Source organism: Babylonia areolata, chromosome 6 (assembly GCF_041734735.1).
Source record: "Babylonia areolata isolate BAREFJ2019XMU chromosome 6, ASM4173473v1, whole genome shotgun sequence".
Taxonomy (NCBI): Eukaryota; Metazoa; Mollusca; class Gastropoda; order Neogastropoda; family Buccinidae; genus Babylonia; species Babylonia areolata.
Window position 1 is genome coordinate 2,968,677 of NC_134881.1, and position 27,709 is coordinate 2,996,385.

The 27,709-nt window shown below is 43.4% G+C and overlaps 2 protein-coding genes across 2 annotated transcripts in view; one reads left to right on the forward strand and one right to left on the reverse strand.

Annotated features, from left to right (window-relative positions):
* Positions 1–27,709, reverse strand: part of LOC143283199 (uncharacterized) — a 48,278-nt gene that overhangs the window by 12,829 nt on the left and 7,740 nt on the right. The window contains exons 8-10 of the mRNA XM_076589375.1: positions 18,953–19,255; positions 14,441–14,599; positions 11,513–11,657 (exon numbers count right to left, since the gene is read on the reverse strand). Coding sequence (XP_076445490.1) covers positions 11,513–11,657; positions 14,441–14,599; positions 18,953–19,255 — 607 coding nt within the window. The remainder of the gene's footprint in view (positions 1–11,512; positions 11,658–14,440; positions 14,600–18,952; positions 19,256–27,709) is intronic.
* On the forward strand, positions 1,561–7,023 carry LOC143282652 (uncharacterized). The gene is made up of 5 exons (XM_076588305.1): positions 1,561–2,187; positions 3,565–3,663; positions 4,965–5,054; positions 5,771–5,875; positions 6,860–7,023. The coding sequence occupies exons 2-5, from the start codon at positions 3,565–3,567 to the stop codon at positions 6,893–6,895; spliced, it is 330 nt and encodes a 109-aa protein (XP_076444420.1). The 5' UTR covers positions 1,561–2,187; the 3' UTR covers positions 6,896–7,023.

A 27,709-nucleotide genomic window follows, 5' to 3' on the forward strand; every position in this document is an offset into this window, starting at 1 on the left:
CCTCGCACAGGGTGGGTCACTACCAGAGGCTGACTGACCTCGCACAGGGTGGGTCACTACCAGAGGCTGACTGACCTCGCACAGGGTGGGTCACTACCAGAGGCTGACTGACCTCACACAGGGTGGGACACTACCAGAGGTTGACTGACCTCACACAGGGTGGGTTACTACCAGAGGCTGACTGACCTCGCACACAGTGGGTCACTACCAGAGGCTGACTGACCTCGCACAGGGTGGGTCACTACCAGAGGCTGACTGACCTCGCACACAGTGGGTCACTACCAGAGGCTGACTGACCTCGCACACAGTGGGTCACTACCAGAGGCTGACTGACCTCGCACACAGTGGGTCACTACCAGAGGCTGACTGACCTCGCACAGGGTGGGTCACTACCAGAGGCTGACTGACCTCGCACACAGTGGGTCACTACCAGAGGCTGACTGACCTCGCACAGTGTGGGTCACTACCAGAGGCTGACTGACCTCGCACACAGTGGGTCACTACCAGAGCCTGACTGACCTCGCACACAGTGGGTCACTACCAGAGGTTGACTGACCTCGCACACAGTGGGTCACTACCAGAGGCTGACTGACCTCGCACACAGTGGGTCACTACCAGAGGCTGACTGACCTCGCACAGGGTGGGTCACTACCAGAGGCTGACTGACCTCGCACACAGTGGGTCACTACCAGAGGCTGACTGACCTCGCACAGTGTGGGTCACTACCAGAGGCTGACTGACCTCGCACACAGTGGGTCACTACCAGAGGCTGACTGACCTCGCACACAGTGGGTCACTACCAGAGGTTGACTGACCTCGCACACAGTGGGTTACTACCAGAGGCTGACTAACATCAGACAGGGTGGGTCACTACCAGAGGCTAACATCAGACACAGTGGGACACTACCAGAGGCTGACTGACCTCGCACAGGGTGGGTCACTACCAGAGGCTGACTGACCTCGCACAGGGTGGGTCACTACCAGAGGCTGACTGACCTCGCACAGGGTGGGTCACTACCAGAGGCTGACTAACATCAGACAGGGTGGGACACTACCAGAGGCTGACTGACCTCGCACAGTGTGGGTCACTACCAGAGGCTGACTGACCTCGCACAGTGTGGGACACTACCAGAGGCTGACTGACCTCGCACAGGGTGAGTCACTACCAGAGGCTGACTGACCTCGCACAGGGTGGGTCACTACCAGAGGCTGACTGACCTTGGACAGTGTGGGACACTACCAGAGGCTGACTGACCTCGCACAGGGTGAGTCACTACCAGAGGCTGACTGACCTCGCACAGGGTGGGTCACTACCAGAGGCTGACTGACCTCACACAGGGTGGGACACTACCAGAGGCTGACTGACCTCGCACACAGTGGGTCACTACCAGAGGCTGACTGACCTCGCACAGGGTGGGTCACTACCAAAGGCTAACATCAGACACAGTGGGTCACTACCAGAGGCTAACATCAGACAGGGTGGGTCACTACCAGAGGCTGACTAACATCAGACCAGACAGGGTGGGTCACTACCAGAGGCTGACTAACATCAGGGGCAGTATTCATGGGACAAGACAATTTGCCCATGGGCAACTTGCCCACGGCTGGGTAGGGACCCATGGGTAAGCCACAGGTCCGTGGGCAAAGTCAACGTGGTATTCACAACACAATTTGCAACCCAAGGGCAGCTACCCATCACCTATTTTTAAACTGCGAGGGATTCCCCGTTGTGGGCAAGCGCGCTGAACTATGGGCATGCGCGCTGAACTAATTGCAATCTCTTCCTGTCGAAAGCGAAAATGTCGACCAAAGCATCACTGAACGAGTCGAGTGGAGAGAAGAATAGGAAAGGAAATTGGACCCACGAGGAAACTATGGCACTGCTAGAGAAAATCCTCGAAAATAAACGCGTAATTATTTCATCGCTTTCTCCGGACATTACGGCAAAAAAGAAAGCCGAAGCGTGGGAAGCGATCGCGAGCAGTGTCAGCGAGGCGTCGATCAGTTTCCATGGTCGAACCACAAAAGAGGTGCGTGAGAAATTTCACGGGTTAAAAAAAAAATATCGAAAGCGTCAACAGCAAAGAAATCAAACTGGAGCAGGAGCAGTACCCCCAGACACCTACGATCATCTCATCGAGATGATTATTGGGAAGGATTCCCATTTGATTGACGGACTCAAAAAAAGTAAGTGGCCCATGTTATGTTTATTTAATATTTGCGCGTGCTTAATTAATTACAAGTTAAAGTTTTCAACTTAGTTTAAGTTTTGTGCGTGGCATGAGTGTCACTGGGTGTGTGTGTGTTGAGTACAGTTTTAATCAATGTATGCTCTTGAAATTTGATATCGATTTAGATCTAGTTGCCAGCAGTCGACTTACATTCAGAGTGGAATCGCAGAATGAGAATGAGAATCTGAATTTGTTTCATTACAAGTATTTGTGCTAGAGTCTAGATGCTAGCAATGGTTTGCGAGGAAACCGAAGGGCTTTCCCCCAAAATTTGGATTAGAGTTAGAGATGGGGAGCTACCTACACTGTCCTTATCCTGTTATGTTTTCTTTCAGTTATTTAATTCATGTTTAGTCAATTGTGCAAATTATGTATAATCTGAAATGTGTGTGTGTGTGTGTGTGTATGTGTGTGTGTGTTTGAGAATGTGTGTGTGTGTGTGTGCGCGTCAGTCCAAGTGTGTTGGTGTGATTAATTTTTTTTCTTGTGTGTGTATGTACATGAACTTTATATGAGGAGGTTCACGATGGCTTTCGTTTTCCAACATTGTTAATGTGTGTGTGCTTCTCTCTCAGTATATACTTTTATATATAGTTTATGAGGCGCCTGTTGCCCTTTGAGCCCTAATGAAGCACGGAAACAAAGGCAAAAATTTAGCATGACAAAACCACACATTTTACCTTAACCACAAACACTTTTTATGTGGCCCTGCATGTTTAACATATTTCTTACATTTTATACTAGTTATTCATTTAATGACTGAGTGCCAATGCTCAAGGCTTTATTACATTGAGTTCATGTAATAGTTATTAAACGTTGTATTAATTTCATATTACTAGTATCATTAGTTTTAAATTAATATTTGCAGTGAGGCAGCCACTTTCACTTTATTACAATTCTCCCTTTATAAAAAGGAGATACAGTTACGATGGGAATGAGGCGGCACATTGTGTGTTCATCTCAGTATGTGTGTAAACAAAAAGATGTCACATTGCACTGAAAAATCTACAGAACTGATTGCTGTATAACAAGGAGAGGCAAGGTAAAGTCATTTTCCACAAGCAAGGAAGCATATGGTGCATTCTATTGACTAATGTAATAATTATGTAACAATAATTGCTCCGAAAATTTGGCTGGTTTATTTTTAGTGTGTAATTGTAAGTCTGATTAACAAGTTTTTACACTAACACTAGTGTTAAATTTAGCTATATGCGTTACTATGTGTTCATTGACAAGAGCCAAGAAGTTCTTGGTATTGAGGATGGGATGCGTGTTTGTGTTTCACTTTCATTAACAGTTTCAACAATGGTTATGCATGTTGATAATATTTCAGATGATGTTGGTGAGGTCATTTTCTTCCACAACGCTGAGTCAACATCTCTGTTGGCAGTGGCACCCTCTACAACTGCATGCCAGAATGAAGAAGCCACAGGTGATTACAACTCCATCATTTATGAGATGATATGCAGTTTATATCTGAGTACAGTGGAGGTATCATTATGACATAATCCTGAAACTGTTATTTGTGATGAGTTTCAACAAAGTGGCATCACTGTAATGAGATAAATCCATGTTTCAACATATATATACATACACTCTGCCACAAATGCTAAAAAAAAAAATCATGACTATGCATAATATATGCTTGACTTATGCAGTGACCCAATTTGTGCATAATATATGCTTGACTTATGCAGTGACCCAATGTGCGTTTATTATCCTTTGGCATGCATTTCTTCACATTAACACAAACAAGTAAACTTGAAACACAAGAGTTAAAAAATTCAGCAATTTATTCAGTCCTCATAAACATAAGTGCAGAAATATGTGGTGGTATACAATGTTGTTTCATTGAAAAACAAATACACATATAATTCTTTAAACAGAATATTGGTTTTCATCACTATTCCTACCAGTAAACATACACACACAGTAGCACAATCAAACTAGGGTGATTTGAAATCAGTTACCTTATTTTGTAACATGAAGTGGGGGCATCATAACAACATTCAAGCAGTATTCATTGACAAGAGCAAAGAAGTTCTTGGTATTGAGGATGGGATGTGTGTGTTTCACTTTCATTAACACTTTCAACAATGATTAAGAAAGATGTTTTCCCCAATATGTCATTGTAAAGAAATAAAATCATTATTAGTGTCATTTGTATCATTGATATTACTTGTTTGATTGTGTAAATTATATAGATCACTCAATTTTTTGTTTGTTTTGTTTTAAATGGTCCTATTGTTTTACAATGCAAGTAGATCAATCAATACTACAGGCCAAAAACATAATAATATACCATTTTAGACCTCCTTTTAATATTTTCTCTCTGCATGATAATCATGCAACGGCTGGCTCCCCTCAGCCCCCCCCCCCCCCCTCTCTCTCTCTTCTCTCTCCTTTAAATTCAGAATGTGCTTTGTGCACAGTTCTACTTCTACACTTTGTCATGGGGCTAATTATTATCAGCTTGTTTAATTCATATATTTATATGATGAACCACTTTGACAGTAGTACAAGTAGGTAGTTCTAGAAGAAAGCTGTATGGATAGCTTAAAGTGCCTGGTGCATATAACCATCACATGAAATGCAAGTACAACATATATTACTTACAACTGACATTTTGTGTAAAAAAATGTACATGAGTACTCAACAAATTTTCTCAGTATCATCTATACATTGGTCATATTTCTAAAGTTACTTTATAATCAAGGAATTTTTCTTTTTCAGGGGATGTCGGCGAGACTTTTGTCAATGGAGCAACACATCAGTTGGCAGTGGCAACTTCTACAGCAGCCTGCCAGAATGACAAATCCGCAGGTGATTGAAACTTCTGCTGAACATTTCATTTTCATTGCAATTTCTTCTGATGTTGGCCCAACATTTTAATTTTATGAGTCTTGTAAAAACCACCTTAATTTTTTTCTTTAATCACTTGTTGGTTATCATCATCATTTTTATGGATGGGCAGGGCTCGTACCACTATCACCCACCTACCCTACAATCCTTAACTCTGTACACAACAAAACCGCATATGTGCAAATTAAAAAAAAAAGGGCAAAGATACAAGTGTATGCACACAATCAGGCTCAAATTTGAAGTATCAAGTATTATTAACAATACAACTATGAAATAATTGTGACATTGCAATAACCAAAGACACAAACAAATAAAACAAAAAACTTGTGCCAGATGCTTAATACTTTTCTTTCATTACCGCCAACATTCAAAGGAACAGACTATGAGAAAAATGTTAATTTATCTTCAGCTTTACTGAGCCCTTTCTAAATCTCAAATGTCCTGGTTCAGTCAAGGATACAAAGATTTCTCATTTCACCACTTTTGGGGCATGGAGGATACAATTATAGAAAACAAAATTGAAACACACATCATCATTACGAACAGCAAAAATAGAAACTAAATAAACATTAACAAAGCAGTGTGCAAACACTACAATACTTCATACAACTTTGTTGAATTTTATAAATTTACTGCGATATTCTCACAAATGTACAACTGACGACTTTCTTTTCCAGGAAAAAGTGATGCAGTGCATCGGCTTCCAGCAACTGACACTTCTACATGTACTGGGGTCACTGGCAGCCTTGAAGAACCTTCATTCTGCACACTCCCCTTCTCAGGTGCATTTCTTGAAGTAACATGTTGTATAACATTAGCAATAATTATTTGATGCCAATAGCCGGATAAAAAAAACAACCCTGCAGGTGACTGTCGTTTTTTTTAGCCTGGTTGACTTAAGGATATATTGGTAAAGGAAGCGTAGAGTATAACGAAGTCAAATAGTGTCATTCAAGCTTTGGACTTCCATAGCATGTACATATCCTATTTCTCATCATTTTATATCAGCAGTGAAAGAGATAGTAGCTAAATCTGTGCCGCTTTACATGCTCTGTTGAGATTGTAAGCTCAGGTTTGATATTTCCTCAGGCAAAAAAAAAAAAAAATTGAAAGAAAAATTGGTGTGGCTACGGTAACCCAACCTACCCTAATTTTTAAGGCTAACCCTAACCTTTCATATGAAAACACACACACACACACACACACACACACAAAATGAAATAAGATGAAATCGGAACCGGAAAGGTTGTGACAGGCGTTAGTGCAGTGAAACATGCAACACACTGGGTGGTGTTGAAAATCAGCACTGGGCGATTCTGCTAGAGCCCACATCCTCCGGGTCCCCCTTTTTTCTGACCAACCTCCCCCCCCCTCCCTCCATCATGTCTCACTTTGTCCTGAAAAAAGAAAGTTGTTTCCAACAAACCTACCCTATGGTTCTTTTGTTATTTTTCTCCATGTTACCATGACCACTGATTTTGTTAGTTTTTTTTTTGTTTTTTTCGTTAACCGTAACCCTAACATTTCTTCAGTGGGTTGCCTCCTAAGGGCTTGAAATCGAATCTGCCTGTGGACTGTGACATGTGGTATTGTGCGATGCATTCCATGGATGTGTGAGTTGAAAGGTCACGATGAGCGTTGAGGGAGTCAACACTAAACCAGCAAAAATAAAGGTAAAGTCGGTCCATATTGTATTTTTTCTGCTTTTTTTTTAAATTTGAAAGATGCAGGTGTTACGTGTATGGTCCTTTTCATTTGTCTCACAGGTGCTGTTCCTGCTGATGGTACCTCGTACATCGTAGTTGACACGGTGAACGTTGAGATGCCTTCAGTTGTTGCAGAGAGTGTGCAGTGCCCAGACAGGCCTGTGATGCCTCTGCCATCATCTCCGCTGCACTGCTCATCTGCCACCAAGAAACGCCGGGCTGAAAGCAAGCGAATGGAAGTGAACAAAAGGAGAAAACTAAATGATTCAGCAGAAAGATCTGCTATCATAGAATATTATCAAATGCAGATTGAAAAAGAAAAGGGGGTAGAAGAAAGGGAAATACGAAAAGAAGAAAGAGAAGCAGAGAGACAAAGACAAAGAGAAGAATGGGAAGTGGAGAGGGAAAGACAAAGGGAAGAATGGGAAGTGGAGAGGGAAAGACAAAGGGAAGAAAGAGCAAATGACAGACATCATCAGCTGATGGAAATGGGTGCTAGAATTCTTGCTGCTTGCACTGAAATACTAAAACAGAATGTTCTGAAGTGAGGGAAATAAGAAAAGAAAATAGCCAGGAAATGTAAGGATCATAAATAGGCAATTAAATTGGTTTTCAGAAATTAGCTGTGACAATATATCACAAAATGCCAGTTGTGCTTTGAAACTTCAACATCTTTTTGTGCAAAAGTTTTTTTAACATGTTTGAATTATTGCTAGCTAGTTCTGTTCTAAAGGGAACTAAACATGAAAACAGTATTTATTTCTTTTCATAATAATTTTCATACTCAAATCTAATTTTGCTACTCAACTTAGTTGAGATCAAACCGATTCTTTAGCTTTGGAATAGTTTTCATTGTTTGTGTGAGTGGGGGAGACATGTGAATGTGTATACATACTATTGGAGAAACAGGAAAACAATCCTAGAAACTCAAATTTTCACGCGTCTCTGATTTTTCAACTATGACAACTGACTGACGCCTTGTTCACACAGATTGCAATTGCTTCCCACGCTTGGTTTTTTTTTGTTGTTTTTGATTTTTGTTTTGTTTAAAATTTTTTGTTTTTTGTTTGTTTTTTGTTTCTTTACTTAGTGTCCGGAGAAAGTGATCCAAGAATCATGTGTTTGTTTTGTGGATTTTCTCTAGGAGTTCCTTGTATTTCATGAATGACAATGTATGCCTTTCCTGGCATTTGTGATTTTCAAACCTAGTCAACTTCATGTCCGATTACATGTGCAATTGTGGGTAGTGTAGTGTGTGTTTGAAAAAGAGAGCTAGTTTGTTATGACCTGAAAAAAATAACCTGATCAGCTGTTGTGCTTGTGGTTTTGAATTTTCACAGGTCAATTTATTTTATTACCTTTGTGGGGAATTTCTCCTAAACAGTATTATCAATGGGCAATAAATTTGAAACATTCAATGTATGATTGCTTCAAGATGGTGGATTGATTATCATGTGCATGGTGTCAGTTCTCTACCTTTCCTAATTCTTTTCTTCTCTAAAATACATGCAATTTTCAAACTTTTCTTCATTTTCCGAACTTCACCTACTTTTCTTTCGTGATCCCAGTTATCTTCATTTAAGATAAAATAAATATCAACGTGAGCTTTGTCCGTTTTCATGTCAGTGAGCAAATACAACACATAACTAGACGTCCATTTTGTTGCTAAAACTGGAGTAAGAACTGGATACAAAGAAAAAAAACTAACCTCAGTGACGAAAGCCACCATTGATGATTCTGTCCCTCTCCGCTTTTCCTGCAGCAAGACGTACACGTTCATTGGCCTGGAGATTTCGTTGTGGCTCTGGCACTGGCGGATCATCATTATCATCTTCATCATCATCATCGCTGTCAGGGTCTGGCAGGTTCAGGGACCTTGCTCGATTGTGTAACATGAGGCACACAATGATGATGTCACAGGCTTTCTCAGGGGCCACACGCAGCTTTCGCAGGCAATGCCATCGCTTCTTGGCGATGCCAATTGTGCGTTCAACGGTGGATCTTGTGGAACTGTGTCTGTCGTTGTAGTCTTGTTGCTGTTGGTTTCTGGGGTTGAGCACTGGAGTAAGCAGCCAATTGCGTAGCATATAACCACTGTCACCCAGGATGTATCCTCTGACTGGTCTAGCTGCTCCTTCAAAGGCAACAAAAAGGCCCGATTCCCGGAGCACTCTGGCATCGTGCACACTGCCAGGCCACCTTGCAGATATGGCAGTGAACATGAGGTCTGCATTGGAAACTACCTGTGGACATATGGAACCCAGATTCTATAAACGGAAATAGCAAGCCATATAAATGTACTCTCATGTATTCACGTTGTAACAAAAGAGAAAAAACCAATGACATTGTAACGCTTGAATCAACACTAATCACACATAACATGTAAATATTACTGTCACAACTTAACAGCTGCTGGTAGAGCAGTAGCTGCACGATGTAATACTTCCAAGTTTTTTACTCATGAATTATTTTTAAAAAATGATAAGGTTCAACATCACCATCTATTATTAAGTAGCCATTTAATTTATATTGACAGAAATTAAATCATCTTCAATTCACATCGTATCAATTTTGTCCAAATTTCCCACCCCATTCATATCCAATTTTTTTTCTTTAAGCAATTTTTTTATTCACCCTCTCAAATACATCACTTGTAAAATATGTATTCATTCATGAGCACAATAACACATGTACATAATGCAGAAAGTGAATAAATCTTTGCCAGGAGGGTGTCGTTTTTTTTTAATGAAAAAAAACCCCAAATACTATTCTTGCAAAAAGAATAATTCTATGAAGAAAAGAAAAACAACAGGAAATAAATTGAGACAAAAATAGACCAAAAATAGGGGAATGTGTACATATAGTATGACATATTATTGACTAACCGGTTATGTATCTGCATAAATTACACACACACACACAGGAAATAAATTGAGACAAAAATAGACCAAAAATAGGGGAATGTGTACATATAGTATGACATATTATTGATTAACCGCTTACGTATCTGCATAAATTACACACACACACACACACACACACACGCACGCCTCGGTCACACACAAAGGTTTCACTCACACTCGCAGGCAGTGTACCATGCAGCATACACAACATACTCATGTCACACACACACACACACACACACACACACACACATACACACACATGCAATGTACCATGCAAGATACACAGCACAACACACACACACGCACACACATGAGAGATAGATAGACAGATATAGATATATATACACACAACTACACACATCCAATGCACCAAGCACCACGTACAACACACACACACACACATACACTAATACACACACACACACACACACACACACACACACACCACAGGCTGACGGGACAGGTAATAAAAACTTTGTTTTTTAAATGAATCACTTACCATCACATTGATGGAATGAGTATTCCTCCTGTTCACATACTCGTGTTCATTGATCACAGGAGCTTGGATCTCCACGTGTGTCCCATCCACACACCCCACAACATGGGGAAATCCTGCGATTTCGCGGAATTTGCTTTTCTGTGTCTCTGCCTCCTCTTGATTTGGGAAGTGAACCCAGTGTGCAACATGTCTGAGAAGAGCATTTGTCACTGCAGAAATGGTGCGAGAGGCTGTCGGTTGGCTGACATTAAACAGTTCAGCACACACGTCTTGAAAGCTGCCACTGGCGTAAAAACGTAGTGTCAAACACACTTGTAGAGAAGGAGGCAGACATCCCAGTCGATTGGGATGATGAAGGTCGTTTTCGACATCGTCCACAATTTGTAAAATGTCTGCTCGCCGAAAACGATATTTTGAATAAATTTCCACGTCATCAAATTTATCCAGAGGGTTAATTCTATCTCTGAACACTCTGTTCCTCCGCAAAGCACGCCTATTTCTCCTCTCAAGCAACAACAACAAACCCGGGTCCGCCATTTTTAACCACGACAGGGCAAAGTTGCCCACGGGGGGGAGGAGCGGTAAATCTGCCCACGGTTAGGGAGGAGTGGCGGGTGGTAATTTTCATCATGAATCCCAGGGTAGCGCTACCCATGGGCAGTTTACAACTTTGCCCTCGGCTGGGCGATTTGCCCATGGGTAGACCGGGCCATGAATACGGGCCCAGACAGGGTGGGTCACTACCAGAAGCCGACTAACATCAGACACAGTGGGTCACTACCAGAGGCTGACTAACCCCAGACACAGTGGGTCACTACCAGAGGCTGACTAACATCAGACCAGACAGGGTGGGTCACTACCAGAGGCTGACTAACATCAGACACAGTGGGTCACTACCAGAGGCTGACTAACATCAGATACAGTGGGTCACTACCAGAGGCTGACTAACATCAGACACAGTGGGTCACTACCAGAGGCTGACTAACATCAGACACAGTGGGTCACTACCAGAGGCTGACTAACATCAGACAGGGTGGGTCACTACCAGAGGCTGACTAACATCAGACACAGTGGGTCACTACCAGAGGCTGACTAACATCAGATACAGTGGGTCACTACCAGATGCTGACTAACCTCAGACAGAGAAGGTCACTACCAGAGGCTGACTAACATCAGATACAGTGGGTCACTACCAGAGGCTGACTAACATCAAACAGGGTGGGTCACTACCAGAAGTTGACAAACATCAAACAGGGTGGGTCACTACCAGAGGCTGACTAACATCAAACAGGGTGGGTCACTACTGACCTGAGTGCCAGGTGCAGCATCTTGAAGGCATGCTCCAGCGTCCTGTCGCTGTCCATGCTCCCCTGGCCTGACCAATGGGCACTCCTCAGGCCCAGCTGCTCCTGCACCTTGCGCACTCGCAGACTGCTGTTCTCTTCTGAAGACACTGCACAGCCAGCACACCCTGGATTAACCTTGTATGGGGAAACGGTTATGTCTGTTCTCTTCTGATAGCACTGCACAGCCAGCACACCCTGGATTAACCTTGTATGGGGAAACGGTTATGTCTGTTCTCTTCTGATAGCACTGCACAGCCAGGATTAACCTTGTATGGGGAAACGGTTATGTCTGTTCTCTTCTGATAGCACTGCACAGCCAGCACAGCCAGGATTAACCTTGTATGGGGAAACGGTTATGTCTGTTCTCTTCTGAAGACACTGCACAGCCAGCACAGCCAGGATTAACCTTGTATGGGGAAACGGTTATGTCTGTTCTCTTCTGATAGCACTGCACAGCCAGCACACCCTGGATTAACCTTGTATGGGGAAACGGTTATGTCTGTTCTCTTCTGATAGCACTGCACAGCCAGCACAGCCAGGATTAACCTTGTATGGGGAAACGGTTATGTCTGTTCTCTTCTGAAAACACTGCACAGCCAAAACAGCTAGGTTTCAGATTACAGGGGAAACTGCTACAAGTCTGTCATTATCCATAAGCCTGTCATTAGCTATAAGTCTGTCACCATCTGTAAGTCTGTCATCATCTGTAAGACTGACATCATCCATAAGACTGACATCACTAAGTCTGTCAACATCCGTAAGTCTGTCATCAACCGTAAATCTGTCACAGTCTGTAAATTTGTCATCATATTAAGTCTGTCATCATCCATAAGACTGACATTATCCATAAAGCTGTCATCATCTGTTAGTCTGTCATCATCAGTAAGTCTGTCATCATCTGTAAGTCTGGCATCATCGGTAAGTCTGTCACAATCTGTAAGTCTGTCATCATCGGTTAGTCTGTCAATATCTGTAAGTCTGTCATCATCGGTTAGTCTGTCAATATCTGTAAGTCTGTCATCATCGGTTAATCTGTCAATATCTGTAAGTCTGTCATCATCGGTAAGTCTGTCAATATCTGTAAGTCTGTCATCATCGGTTAGTCTGTCAATATCTGTAAGTCTGTCATCATCCATAAGTCTGTCACAACCTAAGTCTGTCATCAACGGTAAGTCTGTCACAGTCTGTAAATCTGTCATCATATCTAAGTCTGTCATCATCCATAAGACTGAAATCATCCATAAAGCTGTCACAATCTGTATGTCTGTCATCATCTGTACATCTGTCACAATCTGTACATCTGTCATAATCCATAAGTCTGTCACAATCTGTAAGCCTGTCATCATCTGTAAGTCTGTCACCATCCATAAGACTGACATCATCCAATAGTCTGTCACTATCCATAAGTCTGTCCTCATATGTAAGTCTGTCATCAGTCTGTCATCATCTGCAAGTCTGTCAACATCCATAATCTGTCATCATCTGTAAATTTCTCATCATCCTTAAGACTGACATCATCTGTAAGTCTATCACCATTCATGAGTCTGTCATCATCCTAGTCTGTCCCCATCCACCCGTCTGTCTTTATCTGTAAGTCTGTCATCATCCTAGTCTGTCCCCATCCACCCGTCTGTCTTTATCTGTAAGTCTGTCATCATCGTAGTCTGTCCCCATCCACCCGTCTGTCTTTATCTGTAAGTCTGTCATCATCCTAGTCTGTCCCCATCCACCCGTCTGTCTTTATCTGTAAGTCTGTCATCATCCTAGTCTGTCCCCATCCACCCGTCTGTCTTTATCTGTAAGTCTGTCATCATCCTAGTCTGTCCCCATCCACCCGTCTGTCTTTATCTGTAAGTCTGTCATCATCCTAGTCTGTCCCCATCCACCCGTCTGTCTTTATCTGTATGTCTGTCATCATCCTAGTCTGTCCCCATCCACCCGTCTGTCTTTATCTGTAAGTCTGTCATCATCCTAGTCTGTCTTTATCTGTATGTCTGTCATCATCCTAGTCTGTCTTTATCTGTAAGTCTGTCATCATCCTAGTCTGTCTTTATCTGTATGTCTGTCATCATCCTAGTCTGTCCCCATCCATCCGTCTGTCTTTATCTGTATGTCTGTCATCATCCTAGTCTGTCCCCATCCACCCGTCTGTCTTTATCTGTAAGTCTGTCATCATCCTAGTCTGTCCCCATCCACCCGTCTGTCTTTATCTGTAAGTCTGTCATCATCCTAGTCTGTCCCCATCCACCCGTCTGTCTTTATCTGTATGTCTGTCATCATCCTAGTCTGTCTTTATCTGTATGTCTGTCATCATCCTAGTCTGTCCCCATCCATCCGTCTGTCTTTATCTGTATGTCTGTCATCATCCTAGTCTGTCCCCATCCATCCGTCTGTCTTTATCTGTATGTCTGTCATCATCCTAGTCTGTCCCCATCCACCTGTCTGTCTTTATCTGTATGTCTGTCATCATCCATAAATCTGTCATTATTCATCAGTCTGTCATCACACGGAAACCCTCAACACCAATGAACAGACAAGTTAAACATAAGAGGAATTAGCCACAAGCCTTGAAAACAAAACCAGACTAGAACATACATAAAACATATGAAAAAAACAAAACTGATCAAAACATTGAGAAGATCTTTTTTTTTTCCTTTGATTGAAATATGCACACACAGAGACAGGGAGAGGGGGGGAGGGGAGTGAGGGAGACAGACAGGCAGACATATGGACAGACACGAACATAAACAGTTTTGAAGTGAAAAAATAGTGATTTTTTGTTTGTTTGTTTTTGTTTCTTGTTTTAATGTCCACACCAGAAACATTACAGGATAGTATTACATACACAAGTACATTTGGAAAAAAGACAGTGTGAAATGGGGTAAGTTACCAGCAGGCCTGGTGTGTTTCTTGATGCTGCATTCCGTTTCCTCAAAGGCTGCAGAGTCTGCGTTGAGTGCACTGTCGGCGGAAGGTTTATGGGACAAGGGGGAAACTGGCCGACTTTGCAGGGTGGAAGTCTTCTTTTCCAACATGTGTTTGGATAGCCCTGCAAAATGCAGTGTTTGGATTACCCTGCAAAATTCAGAGATGAGATAACACCGCAAAATGCAATGTTCTGTTAAGTCTGAAAAATTCATAGGCTGGATAACCCTGCAAAGTTAAAAAAATGTCGCAAAGTCTGTGGCCTTTCATGCCCTGATGTCACGGTGACCTCAGTTTTGATACCCCTCTGTGCTTGGGGCAAGTCCTGTCAATGCCTCTAGTGTCGGCAGATTCATGAGGGGTTGTTGTTGGAGGGACGTGGTGGCAATCTCCACTCTGGGGGTGGGGGGGTGGGGGGGGTGCTCACTCAGTCTGGCTCCGTGACTAAGCCATTATTGTCGTCAGTAGGGGGCTTAGTAGGTGGTGTCCCAAGTATGTTAAATCAGAACAGGCACCACTGAACACTGCCGAAGTGACTCAGCAGCAGTACAGGGTCTCCTCTGGTGTGTGGCCTCCTGGCAACCTAACACTGATGGTTCCCTGCGGACTGCTGATGTTGGGAGTGTAACAGACAAATCCGGATGTGGCTGTGTTTGGGGAACTCAGAATGAGCAGCGTGGGAGCAATGCCACTAAAACGGTGCAGATGACGGGGCAGCAAAAAAAAAACAACCAAAAACCTCTGCAAAGTTCACATCTTATGCTAGTCATGATGATAAGCAAAATGGTCATTCATGTATACTCTTTACATGTCTGTACGAGTGTGTATGTGCGTGTGACTGATATCTGATTGAATGACACAGGAAACGAATGATGAGCACCCATTGGCAGTTGTCAGTTGGCTCTACCCAGGCAGGCAGCCTGCTGTGCAAATGACTACATGTTTGTAAAGCGCTTAGAGCTTAGTCTAACACTGATAGGCGCTATATAAGTACCCATATCATCATCATATTCTTAAGACGTGTGTGTCTGTGGAGGGGTGTGTGGAGGAGGGTGTTTGTAGGAGTGTGTGTGTTTGTGTGTGAGGGTGTTTGTGGGAGTGTATGTGTTTGTGTGTGAGAGAGGGTGTTGGGGTGTGTGTGTCTGTGCTAGTGTGTCTGTGTGTGAGGGTGTTTGTGGGAGTGTGTGTGTTTGAGTGTGAGGGAGAATTGTGTGTGTTTGGGAGGGTGTTGGGGTGTGTGTATCTGTGTGTCTGTGTCTGTGTGGGAGGGTGTTTGTGGGAGTGTATGTGTTTGTGTGTGAGGGTGTTTGTGATTGGGGTATGTGTGCAAACAAGCACTTAAATTATGGTTACTTTTTTTCTTCTTTTTTTAAGTTTCAAAAAGTTTTTAAAAAAAGAAAAAAGAAAGAACTATCTATTCTCCTTTAATTGTATCAATGTCCTGTGACTTAAGTTAATCAATCCCATCAGTTCAACCTGTGAAAAAACAATGGTGCAGGTAATATCACATTATGATGGTCCATCAACCTGTTTCTTTTTCTTTCTTTTTTTTTTTGGCTATAAGCTCTGCTCTCTTCCTGCCCTACCCTGTAGATTTTTTACGGTTACTGTAAACAAGCCCCCACCCCACCCCACCCCTCCAACTCTGCCCTGTAGTTGTTGTTTTTTAAACCTGTAAACCACTTCTCCCCCTACCTGCCCTGTTTTTTTGTTTGTTTGTTTGTTTTTGTTTTTACCTGTAAACCACTTCTCCCCCTACCCTGCCCTGTATTTTAAACCTGTAAACCACTTCTCCCCCTACCCTGCCCTGTTGTTGTTTTTTTAACCTGTAAACCACTTCTCCCCCTACCCTGCCCTGTTGTTGTTTTTTTAACCTGTAAACCACTTTTCCCCCTACCCTGCCCTGTATTTTAAACCTGTAAACCACTTCTCCCCTACTCTGCCCTGTATTTTAAACCTGTAAACCACTTCTCCCCCTACCTGCCCTGTATTTTAAACCTGTAAACCACTTCTCCCCGTGCCGTGTCCTGTATTTTCTTTGAACCTGTAAACCACTTCACCCCCTACCCTGCCCTGTAGATATTTTCACCTGTAAACAACTCCCCCCTACCCTGCCCTGTAGATATTTTCACCTGTAAAAAACTCCCCCCTACCCTGCCCTGTAGTCATTTTCACCTGCAAACAACTCCCCGCTACCCTGCCCTGTAGTTATTTTCACCTGTAAACACCCCCCCCCCCCCCCCCCCCCCCCCCCCCTGTAGTTATTTTCACCTGTAAACCACTTCTCCAACTACCCTGCCCTGTAGTTATTTTCACCTGTAAACCACTTCTCCAACTACCCTGCCCTGTAGTTATTTTCACCTGTAAACCACTTCTCCCCCTACCCTGCCCTGTAGTTATTTTCACCTGTAAACAACTCCCCCCTACCCTGCCTTGTAGTTATTTTCACCTGTAAACCACTTCTCCCCCTACCCTGCCCTGTAGTTATTTTCACCTGTAAACAACTCCCCCCTACCCTGCCCTGTAGTTATTTTCACCTGTAAACAACCCCCCCTACTGTGCCCTGTAGTTATTTTCACCTGTAAACAACTCCCCCCTACCCTGCCCTGTAGTTATTTTCACCTGTAAACAACTCCCCCCTACCCTGCCCTGTAGATATTTTCACCTGTAAACAACTCCCCCCTACCCTGCCCTGTAGTTATTTTCACCTGTAAACAACTCCCTCCTACCCTGCCCTGTAGTTATTTTCACCTGTAAACAACTCCCCCCTACCCTGCCCTGTAGTTATTTTCACCTGTAAACAACTCCCCCCTACCCTGCCCTGTAGATATTTTCACCTGTAAACAACTCCCCCCTACCCTGCCCTGTAGTTATTTTCACCTGTAAACAACCCCCCCTACTGTGCCCTGTAGTTATTTTCACCTGTAAACAACTCCCCCCTACCCTGCCCTGTAGTTATTTTCACCTGTAAACAACTCCCCCCTACCCTGCCCTGTAGATATTTTCACCCGTAAACAACTCCCCCCCTACCCTGCCCTGTAGTTATTTTCACCTGTAAACAACTCCCCCCTACCCTGCCCTGTAGTTATTTTTCACCGGTAAACAACTTCCCCTACCCTGCCCTGTAGTTATTTTTCACCGGTAAACAACTCCCCCCTACTCTGCCCTGTAGTTGTTGTTTTTTTTTTTTTTGTACCTGTAAACAACTTCTCCCCCTACCCTGCCCTGTATCTTATCTACTTATTTTTTCACCTGTTAGCAACTTCTCTCCCTACCCTGCCTTGTTTTTTGTTTTTTTTAACCTGTAAACAACTCCGCCTACCCTGCCCTGCAGATGTTTACCTGTAAACAACTTCTCCCCCTACCTGCCCTATATCTTATCTACTTTTTTTTGTTTGTTTTTTTAACCTGTAAACAGCTTCTCCCCCTACCCTGCCTACGTCTACAACGTATCCCCCTACCCTGCCCTGTCTACTTTTTTTTTTACCTGTAAACAACGTATCCCCCTACCCTGCCCTGTATCTTGTCTACTTTTTTTTTACCTGTAAACAACGTATCCCCCTACCCTGCCCTGTATCTTGTCTACTTTTTTTTTTTTAACCTGTTAACAACGTATCCCCCTACCCTGCCCTGTATCTTGTCTACTTTTTTTTTACCTGTAAACAACGTATCCCCCTACCCTGCCCTGTATCTTGTCTACTTTTTTTTTTTAAACCTGTTAACAACGTATCCCTCTACCCTGCCCTGTATCTTATCTACTTATTCTTTTACCTGTTAACAACTTCTCCTACCCTGCCCTGTAGTTTTTTGACTCACTTGTGTAAACAAAATAATTTAAAAATGAAGCCTAATTATATGCAAACTGCATTTACTGTTGTATTTATATTTTTTGTATTCTCTAAACTTGGCACTTTGATCTGATATTCTGACCCAACAACAAGAGCAGTCATTATTATCATTTTTTGTTCAAACAGGAACTTCTTTTGCTAAGCATGGAAGTTTTATTTATTTTGCAAACGTTTTGGTGCAGATAGTAAAAAAGGGAAATTACTCTGTAATTAATGCTAGGGGGCATAATTTGCTTTAAACTGATCTTTCTCATCTTAAACATTACATTTTGAAATTATACTCAATACATAAAAAGCTTAGATTTTTTTTTTTTTTTTTTTTTTTTTTAAATATAAAGTGTATCACAAGTGAGTCTTGAAGGCCTTGCCTCTCTTTGGTTTTGTTTTTACCTGTAAAGAACTTATCCCCCACCCTGCCCTTAGTTGTTGTTGTTTTTTTACCTATAAACCAATTCTCCCACTACCTTGCCATGTAGATTTTTACCTGTAAATCAGCTCTCCCCATAACCTGCCCTGTATTTATTTTTTGTACCCAAAAACAGCTTCTCTCTCTACCCTGCCCTGCATTTTTTTTAACTTGTAAACAACTTCTCCCCATACTACCCTGCCATGCAAGCTATTTTTTTTACCTGTAAACGACTTGATGAGCGTGACTCTGCGGGTATCCTCAGTGCTCTGCCTGGGATCCCCGTTGGCCTTGTAGCGGAAGCCAGGGATGCAGGCCTTGGGGAAGACAGACTCCGGGTCCTGGGCCTCCTTTCCTGCAGCACTGCTCAGCAGCTGCATGGAACGCTGGGTCTTCACCACGATTTGCGCTTTGCTGTGGCGCAGCTGCTGCCAACTGTTGAACCGGCGCTTTTCCAGCTCTTCCCATGACCTGCCCAGCATGGACAGTGAGAGGCTGACTTGAGTATGACTGCTATGAATGCACACTGTGTTAAAGAAGGCACAACCTGTAATCAAAATCACAGTGGACAGTTCTTTCCTTTTTTTGTTGGATGGGGAGGGGGGTTGGGGTATATAACCAGCTGTATCTGTCGGGACCTTTGTCTCTCCTTCCATGCATCATCTCCTGACTGAAGATGCAACCAAAACTCTCCTCTGTGACTTTATGCTGTCCCGCCTGGATTATTGTAACTACCTACTTGGTTCACCCAGCTACCTCATTGCTAGGCTTCAGAAAGTCCAGAACTATGCTGCTCGTCTTGTCTTTCATTCCTGTAAATTTGATCATGTCTCTCCTCTCCTTCATGCTTTACACTGGCTCCCAGTACAAGAAAGAATTATTTACATAGTCGTCTCTCTTTGTTTCAAGTCCATTGAGGCTTCTGGTCCACAGTATCTTTCTGATCTCATTCATCCTTACATACCCTCACGCTAACTCCGCTCTTCTTCTGAAACCCATATGGTTAGGATCCCCCCTGCTCGAACCAAAAAGTATGGCCAACGCAGTTTTTCATTCCAAGTCCTCTTTCTTTGGAATCAACTTCCTCAGCCTCTCGGCCACTCATCTTTGCTGCAATCTTTCAAATCCAGTCTGAAGACCCACCTTTTCCCCTCCAGATTAATTATCAACAACTCATCCCTTTCCAGTATGAACTAAAATGACTCTTAGTGACTGAGTGAATTTTCATAGTTTCATAATTTGTTGCTAGTATTTTTGATTGTGTACTATTTACGACGGTGTACTATGACGTGTGTGTGCATGCGCGTGTGCTTGTGTGTATCAATTGTGGGTGTGTGTGGGTGCGGGTGTGTGTGTGTGTGTGTATGTGGGGGGGGGGGGGGGGGGGGGAGGGGGGTGTGAATAATTTCTATTGATGTTTGGTATTTTGTGTTCAATTTTTCCTTTTTGATATTTACATATGTGTTCTATTTGTAAACATCCAGAGCTTATTTTCAAGATTATGCATAAATGCTAATAATAATAATGATAATAATAATATAATGATGATGATGGGAATATGTCATACTTTAGTATATGTAGTATACTGAAGTATCAAATTCAGTATCTAAATCAGTAACAAAGGATGAAAGGTACTTTTGTCTGAAAACATGAGCCATATTTTTTAAGTGTGGATGAACTTTTCAGCTGAAGCTTATCAGCTCATGGCACTTCGGACAGCCAGCACATGCAGTGTTACACCCACTGACCCTGCCCTCTCGTTTTTTCTCCATCTTGTGGTAATTTTCCTTGCCATCATTATAATTGTGATCAATACAAAAGGAAAAAAAGAAGCTCAAAGACCCTGCAAAGATTGTCGGGCAATGCAAAACAAACCAGTGAGGAACAACTCGTTTTGCAGCAGTTAGTTAAATGTTACTTAACAGATCTGTACTGTGCCAATCTGCTGAAATCTGTCTGAGGGAGAGTTTTTAGGCATCGTGTGATAGACAAGACTGAGATGAATAAAGTGTTTTGACTTTAACTGAACTCAAGTCACACACACACACACACACACAGATAGAGAGAAAGAGAGAGAGTGCACATGCGCTGCATAATCCTATCAACCTTTTCAGTCTGTTGTGAGTCGGGACGTCTGGCTTGAGATCGTTGGTAAGCGAACTCAGCACTGACTCCGTGATCCTTTTTGCCAGGGAAGCCATGTTGCAAAGCTGATCGAGGAACCGACCAAGTTCGATCTTTTTAGATCTCTTTACTATGACTTTCCTTTCCCTTTTTCTTCAGAACACATACTTGGGTCGGGAAACAGGCTTCTCCTAAACACATTATTCAAGGCTTTGAATCTAATACCGGGTTTTAAAAGCACATAAATCTGTAGTATCATCCCAAGACACTCTCGGCTGACACCGCTTTTATGGCGAATGCGTTGATAGAGGAAAAGTGGATGGGGCGGGGGAGGGCTTCCGAATGACGTAATCTTGAGTTCTAACGTCGTATAGTTTACTGATAAACGTCACATCGGCGAATGACTCAAAGTCAAAACACCAGACCAGTAGGTTTGACTCTTTGAGGCTGCGTTCATTCTAAACACTGACGGACGGACGCGCATGTTGTCCGTCGGCCATGGTCCTGCAAGCGTTCGCACTGAACATGGACAAAACAGACTTTAAGATTTAAATGCTCCTGAAAAGCGCGCTCGTTGTGGTAATAATAACGATTCAACTGAATGATTAAAATGACGTATTTCGCTCCCAGGACTGATCTTATGTTATAATACAAAAACAACTCTAGTACAATAATGACATGCCAGTATCCAGCCTTGGATGAAGTCAGTGAGAGGGGGGGGACAGGGCAACTGCCTGTCATCTTTGTGTATAATAATGGTTTACATTATTAGCCAATCAGCAAATTTGATGTCTGTATTCAGCCCGGGATATTGATAGACTCCTAGCCCCTTTAAAGCCCCTTACCACTAACTCTATCACATAAGAAACAAAAACAAAACGAGATCGATAGCATCATTACTGGACACGCATTGCATAGTGTGCAAAGGAGCATGCCCAGTGAACTGCCGGAAAATAAAAACAGTACAAAGTGGTGTTCAAGTAATAAATTAATATTCTTAGCTAAAAACTGAGAAAAAGTTCTGAAAATGAATCACTTTCCCCCAATGTGTTAATTTTCTGCCTCCCAAAATAATTTCCCTTCTTTTGATGATGCCATCAATGACATCATTATGCCTGTCGATTCTTACTGCCATGGCAGTCAGGGAGTTCAGAGCTTATTTAGTAAATTTGAAGAATTAATAGTGGAGCACAGTTCAGCACACAATGGGAATTATTAGCAGACAGACTGTCAGATGCATAGCTGTTCAACCACATACACTGTCACACATAGAATATTCTGGATGGAGTTTTGAGGAGGGCTTCAAACTGTAGTTTTCATATTTCATTTCCAGTTGTAATTCTCAATTCCATTGTGAAATTGGTTGTCACCTCCCAGACGATGATTTGACCATTCATCCACTTCAGAAGAGCACAAAGGTGTTGTTGCTGTTGTTGTTTTTAAGTAATGTATTTGACCTCATTATTGGTATAACAGAATTATGAGCTATCAGCAAGTGTTGCATATAAAGAATGAGAAAAAATTTCACATTTTTTTGGTAAATCAGCTGCCTTTGGTGTAACCACTGTAAACTACCATGTAAGCGCCCACGGGTCCCTCTTTTCACAAGTTTCAGCATTTGACTGTGGGCCCACTCCACCCTTCGTGGGAATCCAGTCATTTAGTTCAAAGAAGTGGGTGGGGATATTTGCAGGATAATCCAATGCAGAGAGTTTAATTCAAGTGTACATGATTTGTTTCGCGGTAAACTGGTGACCGGTATTGACTTGTATAACTGATTAAACAAGAACATATCTACATTTCGCTGCAATTAGTTTAAAGCAGCATTACCGTCTGAAACAATACTCTGCGTCATCAGTGGAGTGACGTCGTGATTTAGTCATTCGGATGAGACGACAAACTGTGTGTGTGTGTGAGTGTGTGAAGCCTCGGACTGAATGGCACCGGCACAGGAAACGAATGATGAGCGCATGAAAGGCAGCTGTTTGTCGGCTCTACTCAGGTTGTAAAGCACCAAGAGCTTTGTCTCTGGCCGAGGATAGGCGTAATAAAAAATATCCATATCAATGATGTAGATGTTTCACATTATATATTCATTATCTCAAAATCTAAACCTGCACTACTTGTAACAGTGGTGAAACGTACACGATCCCAAATAAAAATTGGAATGGAATTTTTGTTATTTCATTTTGGCGGCACTGAGGCGTTTGCAGGGTATTTTACCCCAAGTACAGTTTTGACCCAAAATTGGGGGTGGGCGTTGACAAGACAGTTCACTGTCATTAAGATCCAAACTATGAACTTTGGCCTATGCATCACGCTGCAAAATGAATTTACAAACCATGAGCAACAGCCCTAACTTGAGAAGGTTGCGCATGATACTCGGTTGTTATCGAAACCATAATGCTATTGTACAGGCTATTCCATGTGTCAATACCATTGGAATTTTACACCCCAACATTTAATTCTCTTTGTGCCCAACAAAATTCAGTGTACAAATGTCCACCAGATCTGTCATATTGGAAATACTTCTGGTGAGTAATGAATGGTGTCTAATAGGGTTAAAAAAATGTCCACTGAATGATACTTTAAAGCTGTAGGCTAAGTGCAAAACACCTTACTCAGGTCCCAACACCTTGACCACAACACCGGGCCTTCACAGAGAAAGACCACAGCCACGAACCCGGCCGTTAAAAGCATGTCACTCCGTCAAGACTCAAAGCACATAAAGGATTTTCACTAAGCTAGATCAGGATCCACTTAATTACGTGATAATGTGACACGTAGGCTGCGTCAAGTATCACAAGCAATGGCCACATTGAAACTATATGTGTGTGTGTGTGTGTGTGTGTGTGTGTGTGTGTGTGTGTGTGCATATATATATAATAATTATTATCATTATATTCATTCAAGTTATATTCATTTTGCGCTGAATCTTGTGCAGAGACAAACCAAAGTGCTTTCGCACCAGTCATTCAAACGCATGCATAACTTTAAAACTGGAGAGAAAAACAAACAAATTAAAAAACTGAAGACAACGAAATGGCAGGGAAGGGAAGCTGTTTTGGGAAGAGGCGGGTTTTAAGGCCAGACTTGAAAGAGCTGAGTGTGGAGACTTGACGAAGCAAAAGATGAAGTTCATTCCAATTACAAGGTCCAGAGACAGAGAAAGAACGGCGGCAAACAGTCAAGTGTTTGAATCTGGGTATGCGTACACAGAGTGGATCCGAAGCCGATCGTAGTGAGCGAGATGGAGTGTAGAGGTGAAGGCACCCACAGAGAGAGAAAGGGGCAGAGTTGTGAATACATTTATAACATTGAGTGCTTATGACCATGAAACTCCCACTGGCATCTGGCCAGAAGCACCTCACCATTGTCAGTGCCTACGCCCCAACCATGACCAACCCGGATGAAGTGAAGGCGAAGTTCTACGAGGACCTTCACTCTGTCATTGCTGCTATCCCTAAAGCAGACAAGCTCATCCTTCTTGGGGCCTTCAATGCTAGAGTTGGCTCTGACTACATCTTTTGGGATGGAGTGATTGGAAAGCACGGCGTGGGCCACTGCAACCCAAATGGATTGCTTTTGCTTCAGACCTGTGCAGAGCATGAACTGCTGATAACCAACACAGTTTTCTGCCTTCCTACCCGTAACAGGACGTCATGGATGCACCCTCGCTCAAAGGATTGGCATTTCATCGATTACGTCATCGTCAGGAAAAGGGATAGGCAAGATGTACGTGTGACAAAGACCATGTGCGGCGCCGAGTGTTGGACAGACCATCGCCTTGTAGTCTCGAAGCTGAATATTCGAATCCAACCCAAGAGACGCCCCCAAGGCCAGAAGGCTCCAAAACGGCTCAACATCGCTAAGCTGAAAAACATCACCATCAAACAGACCTTTGTGGAGCTGCTGGAAGATCGTCTGGAATCCGCCTCTCTGGACAACCAGAATGTAGAGTCTGACTGAAGTACCCTGCGTGAGCTGATCTATGGTACAGCTTCAGAGACCCTGGGACCCATGACCAGAAAGCACAAAGACTGGTTTGATGAAAACTGTGATGAAATCAAGCAGCTTCTGAATGAGAAACGCCGTCTGCATCAAGCCTACCTGAGCAACCCAAAGTCCACATCAAAAAAGGATGCGTACAATGCCATCCGCAGGACTGTTCAGCAAAAGTTACGTCAGATGCAGGATGAGTGACAAAGCTGATGAGATCCAGGGATATGCTGACAGGCACGATATGAAGAGGTTCTATGATGCTTTAAAAGAAATCAACGGCCCCACATCCTCAGGATCATCCCCCCTCCTCAGTGTAGATGGGAATACCTTGATCACCGAGAAGGAGAAAAATTCTCGAACGCTGGGCTGAGCACTTCAACAGTGTCCTAAATCGCCCTTCCTCCATAAATGATGAAGCCATAGACCGTCTCCCACAAGTCCCCATCAACGAAGCACTGGACGATCCGCCAACACTTCTTGAGACCCAGAAAGCAATCCGTCTGCTATCCAGTGGCAAAGCACCTGGCTCAGACTCCATACCAGCAGAGGTCTACAAGGATGGAGGCACTGTGCTGACTGAGAAGCTCCATCAGCTTTACTCACTCATGTGGAAAGAAGAGACGATCCCCCAGGATTTCAAAGATGCATCTATCATTCACTTGTACAAGCGAAAGGGGAACCGGCAAGCCTGTGATAACCATCGGGGCATTTCCTTGCTCTCCATCGCAGGCAAGATACTTGCCAGGATCCTACTAAACTGCCTCACAGCACACCTTGACCAAGGTCATTTGCCTGAGAGCCAGTGTGGATTCCAGAAAGAGCGTGGAACCACCGACATGGTGTTTGCTGCAAGGCAGCTGCAAGAAAAATGTCAGGAGCAAAATGCTGATCTGTTCACCACCTATGTCGACCTCACTAAGGCCTTCGACACCGTGAGTAGAGAGGGACTGTGGAAAATCATGGCCAAGTATGGATGCCCTAGGAAATTTATTTCCTTGGTCAGGCAATTCCATGAAGGCATGCAGGCTCGAGTCCAGGACAATGGTGAAACATCTGCTCCTTTTCCTGTCACAAACGGTGTCAAGCAAGGCTGTGTCCTGGCGCCAACACTGTTCAGCCTTATGTTCTCTGCAATGCTTACTGATGCCTTCAGAGATGGCGATGTTGGAATCGGCCTAAAGTACCGAACAGATGGCAAGCTGTTTAACCTCAGAAGGCTTCAAGCAAAAACGAAGGTCATGACAGACATCATCAGAGACTTTTTGTTTGCTGATGATTGTGCCCTCAACACTGGATCTGAAGCTGACATGCAACTCAGCGTCAACAAGTTTGCCACTGCCAGCAGGCCTTACCATCAGCACGAGGAAAACTGAAGTTCTCCATCAGCCAGCCCCAGGGAAACCCTATGTTGAGCCCAACATCACGGTCAACGGTCAGAGACTCAGTGCGGTGGAGCGGTTCACATACCTTGGCAGCACACTGTCACGAAATGCGACCATCGACGATGAAGTGAACGTCAGGATTGCAAGAGCAAGCGCAACCTTTGGCAGACTCTATGCAAATGTCTGGAACAGAAGAGGCATTGGTCTTGAGACCAAGCTAAAGGTCTACAGAGCAGTAGTTCTCCCCACACTACTGTACACCTGCGAAACTTGGACAGTGTACCAACGACACGCCAAGAAGCTGAACCACTTCCACACAACATGCCTCAGGAAGCTACTGAACATCAAGTGGCAAGACAGGACCCCAGACACAGAGGTGCTTGCAAAAACCACCCTTCCCAGCATCTTCACCATCCTGATGCAGTCCCAGCTTCGCTGGGCTGGACACGTGGCGCGCATGCCAGACCATCGGCTGCCCAAAAGGCTCTTCTACGGCGAGCTGCAACAAGGGAAGAGATCACACGGAGGTCAGAAGAAGCGCTTCAGAGATACTCTGAAAGTCTCTCTGAAAGCGTTTGATATCAACCCTGACTCCTGGGAGGAATCTGCAGTGGACCGTGACAAATGGCGCGCTGCTGTGCACAAAGGCGCCAAGTTGTGCGAGGCCAACAGGACTGCTGCAGCTGTTCAGAAGAGGCAGGCCAGAAAGTCACGGGCAAACAAGCTCCCTGACAATGATATGCCTGTCTTTGTCTGCCCCAACTGTCAGCGAACATTTCGTGTGCAGATTGGACTATTCAGCCATCTGCGCATTCACAGATAGATTCATGAGCATCCCCCCACCCCACCACCACCCTCCCCCCATCCCCCAGCTGGATGACAACGATGGTCATCATCGATCTCGATGGACACACACCATTTAGAGTCATCCAGTTTTGTATGTCCAGGAAGCAGTTGGATGTTTCTTGCAAGAACGACGACAATTTTTCAAGGGTATCACTCTTCTGGAGTTGAGTGTCATCAGCATAAGAATGATGACTGACATTATGGCGACATATATATATATATATATATATATATATATATATATATATATATATATATATATATATATATATCTCAGTATGGCAATTTTAGCAACCTAAATTCCTGGAGCTAAATGTACTGTATATTTCGTGTTGTTTTGCAATGCAGGCATGAAGTATGACATGAATAACAATCATGAATTTTACCTTTGTCATCAACTCTGAGTAGGTAAATTGTCAGTGGCATAATCTGCCTGAAAAACGGCCACCGTGACCGTCATGACTCTCACTGCTAACCTGACAGCGACTCGGACATCACACGTTGTTTGCAATGCTGTGTTTGTTTATTTTGCATTGTTTTTGTGTTGTCGCTGTTGTACTGAAGGTTAAAAGGGGGATGCAGAGATTCATGTTCGGAAAAAAAAACACACAAAAAACCCCTGCAAC